Raw genomic sequence first — 12,788 nt, 5'->3', positions numbered from 1 at the left:
ATATCAGGCAAAAAGTGTGGGGATACCTTCCTACAAATAGTACATGTGATTTATGAGTGTTTTATTAATACCGTTACTAACATCCAACTAGAAGTAAAGCAGGTTGAAATAAGGTTAGTGTCTTGAGATAAAATCAATGAAATGACAAGTCTGTCTTAATTTCTATTTTGTTCTGATTGCTGAATTTAATTTTTATTGCATTTGTTGTTATAATGACATCACACAATGTTACAGATATTGTCTAGAACTATTAAGAGGCATGAGCAATATTGGTGTGTGCCAATGTCTACAGTACAGTGCCTGAAGTTCCTCACATAATCACCTCTGAGTTTTCTGACAGAAAAAACGTCATGATAAAATATGTCTGCGTAATTCATATATACCTAGGACATACGTTGTTGTGTTGTTTGATTTTCTCATATTCGCATCAGCTGTCAATGAAAAAATCTATTCGCTTGAGCTACAAAACCTGGCCAGAGTGTGCCCTGCCCCCTTAAAAGGGCAATTTGAGGTATTGGGTCACTACAAACTGTCTTCTCAACAGCAGTGAGATAATATTCTGGATTATCTCTTACAAAACAAAATGCTGGAAAAAAAATCATGAGCAATCATATTGTGTATGAGACGTTATATGAAAACATTCAGATTAATAGAACACTACCTTAAAGATACAACAATAGCTTTCAGTTATTCTAGTCTCTTACCCAAGTGTAAGCGAAGACTTGACAGAATTACAAGAAATGTTAGGGCTCCTTCCAGCATGGATCGCTCATTCTCTGGATCAAGGACTGTGTTTTGGTGCTGCGATGCCATTGTTAACACATCAACAACTTTAAATCTGTATAAAATTAAGACACTAATTAAAATAAAACTCTCATAATTAAAACATAAAAAGATGACATACAAAGTGTTAACGAGCTTATAGACATTTAGTAATGTCAGGCTTGTAGACACAATAACAGACACTTCCTTGTTCAAAACCAGTAAGATTTTTTGAAGGGTCTGTATTTTTCTCAATGGCTATCCTGATGCTGCAAGGAGATTAACATTATCACACAGTGGTATTGAAGGACCTCGAGTATTAGGCCTTTGAGCATTCACTAAGCCTGTGCTTAGCAATATCACAGCCATTGCTGCCACAAAAACACCAAGTCACAAAGTACAAAGAACATGTTTTGTACTGGAAGTTACTTAATGACTATCAAAATGCACTCTACAACTGATTATGATTTGAATGATGGGGTGTGTGGGAGCTTGAAGAGGGTATTTCCCTTATTCCTTCTGAATTGTAATGGCATACATCAGTCGTATGTGACTTCAATTTTGGTTGCAAACCACTGATTGAGTAGTTGAGTACTTTGACCTGTCAAAGCAGGCAGTAACCACTCACAAAGTGGAGATGTCCAGGACTGAGCATCTTCCCCTTCATGAATGTAAAGTGCAGCCATAGAGGAAGCATACTGAAGGCTCCATCCTCCCCAAAATGTTATTTGCTCAACACTGTTTACACATTTAATGACCCTCCAATCCGCCACACAAATATCCTCGTACTGAATACCAGTGCTTAGATTTTATTCTTGAGTCGTTAAAGTTTCATTTAGAATCTTAATTCTTTTTCAAATAAGAATACAATGCATATGTCTTAATGTCACATAACATTAATGCAAGCTGTATTTAAAAAATTCATGAGGGGGCATGTCCAAGATACCATAGAAGTAAGACATCTTTCTCTCCCCACCCACACGGACGACGTATTCTATAGCTCACCTCTGGCCAGTGAGGGATGGAAAGGGCTAGATCACAACAGACACTGCAATGAGCAGTATTCAAAGTCCCATTTGACTGGATGAGAAAGCTTAGGATAGGATTACAGCAGGTAAAAGTAGACACAAGGCAGTCCAATGAGAGAACCAAGATGGTGTCACCTGTCACGTCCAGCATCAGAAGGACTGGGTGATAAACAAGGCAACACTGCTTTGTAGTGTTGATGCTGTGTTAAGGAGCCCTGGGCTGATACCACACCACTGGAAATCTTGAAAATGAATGAGATTAAATTAGCAACCCACAACAGCATAAAAAAGCTTTGGAGGGAAAAGTCAAATGAGGTGGGGACCCTGCCACATAATCCACACTGGAATAGAGCTACATAGCCAGTGGGTTTCGATAAAGGGTTTGTTGAGGGTGAGGAATGACCGGAGCGGGAAAGAGGGTGTTGGACGGGACCAGGAGCAGTAACAGACGAGACACAGAGACAGTAACTCAGTGGAACATGGACAGTACATGAAGACAGGTCAGGTAAATAACTAAACCAAAGAACCCTGTACACAATAGCCAGTGCCTCACAGAGGGAAGGAAGAAAGTGCAGCCAGCAAATACAAATAGCACCAGTGGTGAGCCCCGGGATAGCTCTCTCAATGGGGTGAAGGCCTGAGACAGCATGCCCAAATGAAGAACCCCACACTGGCTAGAAGACACAGACCTGGTCAGTCACAATAAGGGATCTAATAAAGTTTTTAAAAAGAGCAGAGGGCAGATACAGGATTTCATGAGCAGTGGTGCCCAGCAGCAAGGGGGTGGGAGGAGGCTGGGGCACCCAACCCCCATAAGGGTCTGAGAGTGGCAGCGAGGAGGACCTGAAATAACTGAAGGAATCCTTTACACAACAGAAGAGACTGCACTGCAGAAGTTAAAGGGGTGTGCTAGAACAGGGAAGAGAGGTTAGACAACAGTATGAATAAGGAAAGAAAGTCCCACATCCTCATCTCCCCAAGGTAACACACAACACTCACACCTCCTAACCGCACAGGGAGGAGGTTACGAGAAGAGAGATCAGGAAGGATAATAAGGGGCACATAAAGCAATTGCCTAGTTGGACAGCCTCTCCCCCTCTCAGAGAGTCCCCACAACAGAGAATAAATGAGAGAATACTCTTTCAAGAAGTGACAAACAGGTGTAAGTAAAACAGTTCTGGACTAACAAGACTGCAAAAACTTACTGAAATAACATACATTCTACCAATTAAGCAGAGAAACCAAGAAACCTCAAAGTAAAGTGAGTTAACACCAATATTAGACCCAAGCAAACGCAAGAGCAGACAACAACACTTGAAAGTCAGCATTAAACCCAAAGTAAGATCTGACATGCAATGGGCAGTATGGTATATGCATCAAGACACAGAGCTCAATAAGTGCAGAGGGGTCTTCCAACCCCTATGACAGGACACTACATGAAACACAGCCTCAGTGACCATTATTATAAGAGTACACCAGTTTCAAGTCAAGGAGATAATCATGGCAGTATCACGAAAGGATACATCATATTTGAAGGTCATGAACTAACATTATACCAAGATTTCTAGGAGACAATATTGCAGAAAAGTACAGTCTACAAGAAAGCCAAAAATGAACTCCAATCTAAACAGATCCCTACAAATGGGAGTCAAACCCCTCCAGCTAATTTTTAGTTGTAAGAGATTACTGAAAGAAGAAACAAATACCAGAAAACTCACAGGAGGGGATAAGAGAAGAGGTCTCTGAACATGTAAGAACTACTTTATTACTGCGGAATACTGGGGAATATTGCACAACTCAACTAAGTGAAATGAAGTTCCAAACACCGGATTAACAAACGTAATCACAAAAAAACACAAGATGAAGATGAGTAAAGAAAACTGAGGAAGTCTGCCAGCATCAATAAAATGCTATTGACCACGCTCTAAGTTGGCCTTCATCAGAGAAGTTGGGGTGACGATGTGAGAAAGAGAACAAGAAGGAAGTACGCATATCTGTCACAACAACTAAAATAGTCAAAAGATGGGCAGGTTTAACCCACAGTATTCACTGAGTTTTGCTGGAGCATTAAGAATTAAAAAAGGAATAAAGTTGTTTAATACTGACTGAATGTTTGTGGGTTTAGGTGGGGAGCTTGGATAAAGAAAGTGGGGATACAACAGGGATGATGAAAGATGCACAAGAGGGCTGAATGTAGATATAAATAGAGCCCAACAGGCAGAAACAAGAAGAATCGAAGCACATTAGCTAGAAAGGTGACATGATTAAGGCAGTTAGGATTAACAAAAGGCACTGTAACTCCCCAGCTACACCATTAGCATTACTAAATATGCTGAATTGTCTAGGAAGAAACCGCTGTCCACTCATTTGATGAAGAAAGTATTTTTCAATTGAAATCCAATTGACTACCCCAAGCTGTACTTTGCCACAAATAGGGAATGTTAGCAATCCTTTTAAGCAAAGACTATGAAGGAGAAGTAATACGAAATCGGGCTAATGAAGGACAACACTTATGTCTAACTCTCAAGCACTGTCTTCAGTTTTTCATGGTGGTGTCTCTATATGCTCCAAATAAGGGGCAAGAAACATTAATTAAAAAGCAACCACAGGCATACTCCACAGAGCACATGGAGACATAATGGGGAATACCTAAAAATTGCTGCAGAAAAAAAATAAGCTTGGAGATCTGGATAAACAGGATTCCTCTCTGAGGAGGGGGCAACATGACTGAAGCAAAGCGATTTAGACTACAAATGGTGACTACAACATACCAAAGACTCAGATTTTACTCATTAGTCTGCAGTGTATGGCACTTATGTAGGAATACTGTTCCTTAACATCCAATACAATGCTACTAAAAGACCGAAGCCCTCATATAGCACATTTCTCCGTCTCAGATCATGCCCCAATTACACTAACACTAAAATTGACCTCAGATAAACAGACAGGAGATGGAGGCTGAAAGACTCATTATAGTAGAACTAGTAAGTAATTAAAGGGCTACACAAATACATAGGATATTACTGGAAAGAGAATGACAACAGAGACACAGCTCTGAAAGTTATCTGGGACGCATTAAAGACAGTAGTGCAAGGAAACTTTCAATCTCAGCTAAATTAAACAAAGGAAAATGGAAGATAGGGAACCACTAGAAGTCCAACTGAATGAGCTGCAAAATATTTACAAATGCATTAATTCCATGAAAATATGGAGTAACCTCTCAGCAGGCAGAACGCGGGGTCATGCACTCAACACACACAAAGCTGAATGGGCATTATTGTGGGTTAAACAATTATATGATGGAGGCAACAAAACAGGCAAATTATTGGTCGGCGAAATTAGAAAAAAACAGCTGGGGGCAGAATTGCTGCCATCAAAAGCAAAGAGGATCGAATATGAGCTAGGGATCAGGACAAACTGTTCCAGAATAGCCTGAAGAGCTGCACACGCCCAAAGTCACATCTACAGGCAAGATTGATTAATGTCTCTCAACCACTCCCAGGGAAACCCTCACTACTGCACAGACGGAGGACTGAAGAGGCCCAAACAAACAATAAATGGGCTCATAACAAATTCATCTTACTGCCTTGATTGATTTATGTCACTCTTTTATAAAAACCTTCTGCCAACATTTGGTCCCCTACTGATCTGCCTCATTATTAAATTCTCATAACAAATGAAAATCGCAGAGTCAATGACCCAAGCTATAATTTTAATTATTCCTAAACCAGAAAAAGGGTAAGAACTGTGCAGCTCAGACATACTAATGTCACTATTAAATGTAGACGCTAAACTGTTCTCATGTATACTTGCGACCAGGATAAGTAATCATCACAGGTCTTAATAACCGGGACCATACCAGATTTGTACCCTGCAGAACCTGCAGTGACAATGCCAAAAAACAAGTGCACGTGATCAATAATATTCACCCAGCGAAAAAGGAGGTGCTGCTGCTCTTGCTCAATGCCAAGAAGACATTCAATGGCATGCTCAGGCTGTCCCCGCATCGAGCAATGCCAGCCTTCTGCCTAAGGATAGGACTCAAAGAATGGGTGTAGGAAAGTGCCACTGTTGGCATGGTTAGCCACCCCCACCCACCCTCCACTTTTTTGCCTAGTGTTGATGCCAACTTTGATTGGAATAGTGCTGGGACCCTGCTAACCAGGCCCCAGCACCAATGTTCTTTCCCTAAAACTGTACCTTTGTTTCCACAATTGGCACAGCCCTGGCACACAGTTAAGTCCCTTGTAAAAGATACCCATGGTGCCAAGTGCCCTGTGGCCAGGGAAGGTCTTTAAGGGTTGCAGGATATATATGGCCACCCTAGGGGACCCCTCACTCAGCACATGCACACTGTCTGGCAGATTGTGTGTAGTGGTGGGGAGAAAAAGGCAAAGTCGGCATGTCATCCCTCTCAGGGTGCCATGCCCACAAACTACTGCCTGTGGCATATGTAAGTCAGCCCTCTAGCAGGCCTTAAAGCCCTAAGGCAGGGTGCACTATACCACAGGTGAGGGCATAGCTGCATGTGCAATATGCACCTACAGTGTCTAAGTCCATTCTTAGACACTGCAAGTAAAGTGTGGCCATATTGAGTATTTGGTCTGGGAGTTTGTCAAAACGAACTCCACAGTTCCATAATTGCTACACTAAATACTGCGAAGTTTGATATCAAACTTCTCAGCACAATAAGCCCACACTGATGCCAGTGTGGGATTTATTGTAAAATGCACCCCGGGGGCATCTTAGAGATGCCCCCTGTATGTTAGCCCAACTGTTGGTGTAGGACTGACCGGTCTGTGCCGGCCTGCCACTTTCAGGGTGTCCAGAGCTGTGGTGACCCCCTCACTGCAGAATCCTCTATCTTGGTTTGGAGGACAGGGACTAATAGGGATAGGAATGTCCCCCCTCCACCCCCCCCCAAAGTGAGTGGGCACAAGGAGGGTGTAGTCACCCTCAGGAACAGTAGCCATTGGCTACTGCCCTCTGACCCCTAACATGCCCCTAAATCTAGGATTTAAGGGCCTCCCTGAACCCAGCTTACCAGATTCCTGGCCACCTACAAGAAGAAGGACTGCTAAGCTGAAAACCCCAGCAGAGAAGAAGGAAGACAACAACTGCTTTGTCCCCAGCCCTACCGGCCTGTCTCCTGCTTCAAAGAACTTGCAAAAAGACCAGCAAAGCATCCAGCGACCTCTGCCAACTCCAGAGGACTGCCTTACACCCAAAAGGACCAAGAACTCCCAAGGACAGCGGCTTTGTCTGAAGAAACCTACAACTAGGGACTCCCACCTCACTCTAGATGCATGAGTCCTGACCCCTGTGCACCCGACACCCAAGGCCCGTGTCCAGGTGGTCCACCCAGCAAGAAAGGGTTCCCAGGCAACTGAGAGCAAGAGCCCACCCTGGGTTGACCCCTCCAAACCTCCACAACACCGCCTGCAGAGGGAATCCCGAGGACCCCGCGACTGCGAGCTCCAGATGAACCTATCTGACATCTAAAGGACACACTGCACCAGTAGCCCCCAGGCCTTGGAGAAACTGAACCCCGGTGCAGCATCGACCAGCAGGCGGCCCTCCTCCCTGACCAGCCGGTGTTTTGCCCTAGAAGCCCCCCTGGACCTTATCTGCAGCCTCAGTGACCCCCCAGGGTTCCCTCATAGAGTTGCATTGAAAAACCAACGCTACATTTGCACCCTGCACCCGGCCGCCCTAGTGCCGCTGAGCATGCGTATTTGGTGCCTACTTGGGGCCCCTCCAGTGCCCTCTTGAACCCCCCTTGGTCTGCCCTCCGAGTCGCGGGTACTTACCTGCAGGCTGACCGGATTCAGAGTACCCCCTGTCTCCATAGGAGCCCACGTTAATTTGGTTCCTCCTTGACCTCTGCACCTGACCGGCCCGTGTTGCTAGTGGTGGGTGTTTGGGGTTAACTTGAACCCCCAACAACGGACTACCTACACCCCAGAGATAAGAACTGTAAGTTGTATACTTACCTGCAAAACTGTACTATCTTTTCTTCCCCCAGGAACTGTTGAAAAATGCAGTGTCCACTTCTAAAATAGCTTTTTGCGATTTTAAGGAAAACATGATACATTGTCGACTCTATTCAAAGTCCTGATCATATGTATGCAAAGTACCTTTCATTTAATGTACTTACCTGCAAATTGAATCTTGCGGTTATAGAAATAAATTAACAAAACCTATTTTTCTATATAAATTCTATTGGTCTGGAGTTAAGTCAATGAGCGTGTGCTTCTGCTTGTGTGTGTACAACAAATGCTTAACACTACCCTCTGATAAGGCCTAACTGCTCGACCACACTACCACAATGGAGCATTAGTATTATCTATTTCAGCCTCTGTCAAACCTCTGGGGAATCCCTGGACTCTTTACACACTATTTCTCATTTTGATATAGTATATACATAGCCCTCTTCCTACAATGGGTCATCAATAGCTATTTAACAACAACAGTGAAGGTTAGAGCTTGTTTACTAGAGGCATCATAGTTAGACAGAGGTACCAGGCAAGGATACACACTCTCTTACTCTGCCTTCTGCACTCTCAGTGGAATTATTAGCAGAAAGAATCTTCAGAAACGAGAGCATTCAATGATTAACAGCAACTAAGCTATCAATGTACGTGGATGCTATCAAGCAATGACATGCCCTGCTGGATCTATCCTAACTCTAATGGTTGAGCTAGAACGGTATGGAAGAGCTTCATGTATTAAACAGAATTTTGCAAAATAGCAAATATTAAATTTCATGAGCACCTAAAAGAAGCAACAAATCTACAAGAGATATTCCCATTCCAATGGACAAATACAGTAATTAATTTAAAAAAATGTATGTTTATTGCATTTAAAACGAAATACAACTGCACAGTCATGCAGAGTTATAACCCAAATTGACGTGTCACATTTGAACACCAGTACACTCTCGACCACCCCCATTGCAAACAGCACCACAGCATCTGTTCCACCCCAATCAGCAGCAAATACAATACAACCAAGGCAACGAGGGTCAGTCCTGTAATTTAAGGTGGTCTGACATCATCCTTAGCCAACCGATATAGCAATTACTTGTGCATTCAGTTATCCCCTATATTACAACGCACTTGCTAAATTAATTATAATTCACGTATACATACAGTCCAAAGAGAATTATTTGCCTGGGTACGAAGCCACAGTGGGCAGCTGTGTAGCGATTCAAAAGGAGCACACATCAGGAAGGTGAGGACGAAATTAAGGCCCCACTAAGGCATGATAAAAGGGAGATTGGAAACAGACCATTCAAAAACACATCATAACAGGTGCTTTACACAAAGAGGGCTGATCCAGCCACCACAAAAAGGTGGAAAGAGTCAACAGGGACATTTTTACAGTGCCGAAAACAATTCCTTGGTGGGCTAGTGACAACACAGAAAGATACTTCTGATACCTAGGTTAGGGTCAATCTGCAGAGTATAGCACTAAGCCACAAATCTGTTACAACAGAAGGATGATACTGATTTGGTCATGGGATACCTTGCTGCAAAGATAATATCTACAACTGCATGAGGGAAATTGAAGGCAGTCTGTTGTTGATTCTCAGTCTCCAAGTATGGAGGTGAAGATTGTACAGGCCCAGGTGTATGACCCTACACTGTTGCGGCAACTGAAGATCCGCCAGAGGCGGCAATCCGATACACACAGCATGTAATAGGATGCTTTGATCAAAGTACCTGCATGAAATATGTGGGACTAAATCATCCTATGAATACAAAGGCATTTTTAACAATTTCAGTAGGCCCCACATTATATCCAGTGCTTGATTTGAAAAACATATGTTATATTTAGCGGTTCATTAGTGCCTGTATTTGTGGTGATGAGCCTCAAGGCGTATTTATGTGCACTGGTGTTTAATTTAATTAGTGGCATTGTTGTACTTTATGCCAGGTCCTGAGTGGGACAGTGCTAGTTTTTCTACAATAAATCAGGTGAATTAGGATGTAACAGTGAGGTGGGCAGACTACAAGGCTGTGTTGAAAGAAAGTAGTTTGGGGTTGTTTTGCAGTGAAAGCACATATTTAGCAACACCTCATGTCAAACCGTTTCCACTTCCTTCCCCTAGGATACAGTAGTAACATTTTGCATATGACAGTTGTTAGAAAAAAATGAAAACCTACTGAACTGTATGCAAGATGCAAATTATTATAGTTATAAATAACTTGAACTAAAGCCATCAATTTAGTTAGGCTTATGCCATGAATGATATAATAAATTATGTTGATACGTTACAGTTATGGACAGATGCTCATGCCCAGGCGTTCCGAATACTACACTCTACTTGCCCAATCTGGTGGCACTGGAATGACATGGCCATTGCGGTTCCTAGCCTTTTCAGAATGTGGCCTGGAAAGTATTGGTGGAAATGTTTACAGTTTTTCCAAGTACCACTCTAGATAGTGGGCATCACCACAGGAGAGACACCTTGCAAACCCCAAAGTGCAACAATGCTGGCATTACGCATTCTCAGTGGTAGCAAACATATCGAACAAAGGCCCTCCTCATTTACAGAAGAGACCATGCACCACCTCCAGGCATAAGTGCCATTCGTAATCCGCTAGGCTTTGGTGACTGGGATTGCCCACTTTGGCATTTACCGATCCTGCCAGGTGGTGTGCCATTAGGACTATCCCCTGATGCTCCAGCCACTTCGAGACGTTGTGCCTTCTGGCACAGTTGTCCACAGAAGAAAGGCTGTGCATAATAGAGCTTACTCCATCTAACAAGGTTTGAGACTCTTAGTAAAAAGCTATATGTACAGGGTAATGGCTGTGCATAGCAGGAACTAGGCAACCTAATAGGGCTTGGGACTCAGAAAGGAGGAGGCTCCATAAGAGGTTTTGCACAGGGTGAGGCTGTGTGTAATACAGCCATGGGCTTCTAATGGGGCTTAGGGGTCTGAAAGTGAACACTCCATGAAAACTTGTGCACATGGATAAAGATGTGAAAAGTACAGCCTTTGCCATCTAATAGGGCTAATTTGTCTCAAGGGAGTGGGATCCAGCATATTTTTTATATACGCACATAAAAGTATGTAATGTATGATATACATGTTTCTAGACATTGTAATACTTTTTCTCTTATTTCAAAGGCTGTACTGCTTTACGGAGTGAACTGAAGAACAGTTTGGTGGGTGATTCCATCAGTTATGTCATCAATGATGACACTAACGTTATCGTGAGTGATTTAATATGTGAGGTCATAAGCAGTGCATGGCAGTTGTGTACAATATAGTTAGCTAAGTAGGCAATAACTGATTAATTTTCATGTTTTTAAACTTAAGATTTATGCTTTAACTGTAATTTTGGTTTTCAAATTTTCACCTAACTACAGCGTGTGGGTGTGTGTGAGATATATACACACACACACACACAGACACACGTGTATTTGCACTGAAAAACATAATTATGGTTCTAGCTCAAACGGCTAATAATACTGAAATTTGCCAGTTGTGGTTTGTAGTGCAAACCATAACTTGGGCGCACCCTTATGCTGCATATGACACAGCATATAAACGTAATTTATTAAATCATTCATGGCATAAGCTTAACTATGTTGATGGCTTTAGTTCAAGTTATTTATAACTATAATTTGCCTCTTGCATACAGTTCGTTTTCATTTTTTTCTAACAACTGTCATATGCAAATGTTACTTCTGTAACCTAGGTGAAGGAAGTGGAAAGGGTTTATGACATGTTAAATATGTGCTTTCACTGCAAAACAACCCCAGACCCCTTTCTTTCAACACAGCCTTGTAGTCTGCCCACCTCACTGTTACCTCCCAATTCTCCTGATTTATTGAAGAAAAAGTAACATTGTCCCACTCGGGCCTAGCATAAAATACAACAATGCCACTAATTAAATTAAACACTAGTGCACATAAATACCCACTGAGGGTCAACACCGCAAATACTGGCACTAATGAACCACTGAATATAACATATATTTTGCAAATTAAGCACTGGATATAATGTGGGGCCTACTGAAATTGTCAAAAATGCCTTTGCATTCCTAGGATGATTTAGTCCCACATGTTACATGCACATACTGTGATCAAAGCATCATATTACATGCCGGGTGGATACAATTGCAACACCCAAACAATCACATTCATATGTAGATGCAAACAATACAACAATTCTCCACTATACTCACCATTCTGTTTCAGGCAAATATGTATGCATAAGACTCAGTGAAGCCCCCTATGAAAAACTACAGCCAAAGCAATCCACCTCCACCAGAGAAAATAATTCAATAATCAGTGATCGAAAAACTTTTTTTTTTTTTAAACAGAATACAACCCTCACTAAAGTGATGGTATGTTGCATGTTGTGTTATGTTATGCAAATGTGGAAAGCACACAATGACTCAAGAGGGTATTCCAGCATTGAGCAGGTGTGCATCTAACCAAACCTAGGGCCTAGTGGGGTTACTCAAAAAGCAAGGTCTTCAGCTTCTTGCAGAATTCAAGAAGTGAGGAGGAGAAGGCTCTTATATGAAGTGGCAGGTCGTTCCACGCTTTAGGCGTGATTTACCATTTGTATCCTATACTATTGAGACTGTTAAGATTTTTACAATGTATTTCAAGAATTACTGGTATTAGTGTACATATGTTGGGTATCAGCCTATTTCCTCGGTTGGGTGTGTCATCACGCATGTATTGTTCGACGGTCTGTTATTGATGCAAATGTCTGCTGGAAATTTTGCACTCAGTGACACCCAGTGTGAGGTCAAGCCAGTGCCACGTCAGATGTACTAAATAAATCAATAGCTTGCAACTGCAGTACTATATCCTTGTGGGCTGTAAGGAGTGAGGGAACCCTCATCACTAGGAGTCACAATATGGGCACAAACTCGCAAATCCATTTGAGGCTTTTAATGTTCCTATAGCATGGTGCCACTATGAGTTTTTACACTGGTATAGCCTGCTATTTTGTGCACTGCAGGCTTT

At 42.4% G+C, this 12,788-nt stretch overlaps 1 protein-coding gene across 4 annotated transcripts in view; it reads right to left on the bottom strand.

Moving 5' to 3' along the window:
- The window catches only part of UBR3 (ubiquitin protein ligase E3 component n-recognin 3), a 1,605,611-nt gene that overhangs the window by 1,113,701 nt on the left and 479,122 nt on the right, over nt 1-12,788 (bottom strand). For all 4 annotated transcript variants that reach the window (XM_069225311.1, XM_069225312.1, XM_069225313.1 and 1 more), the window contains exon 16: nt 705-838. In XM_069225311.1, the coding sequence (XP_069081412.1) occupies nt 705-838 (134 nt within the window). The remainder of the gene's footprint in view (nt 1-704; nt 839-12,788) is intronic.

The sequence above is a fragment of the Pleurodeles waltl genome, chromosome 3_1, assembly GCF_031143425.1.
Source record: "Pleurodeles waltl isolate 20211129_DDA chromosome 3_1, aPleWal1.hap1.20221129, whole genome shotgun sequence".
NCBI lineage: Eukaryota > Metazoa > Chordata > Amphibia > Caudata > Salamandridae > Pleurodeles > Pleurodeles waltl.
This window is presented reverse-complemented; position numbering and strand designations above follow the sequence as displayed.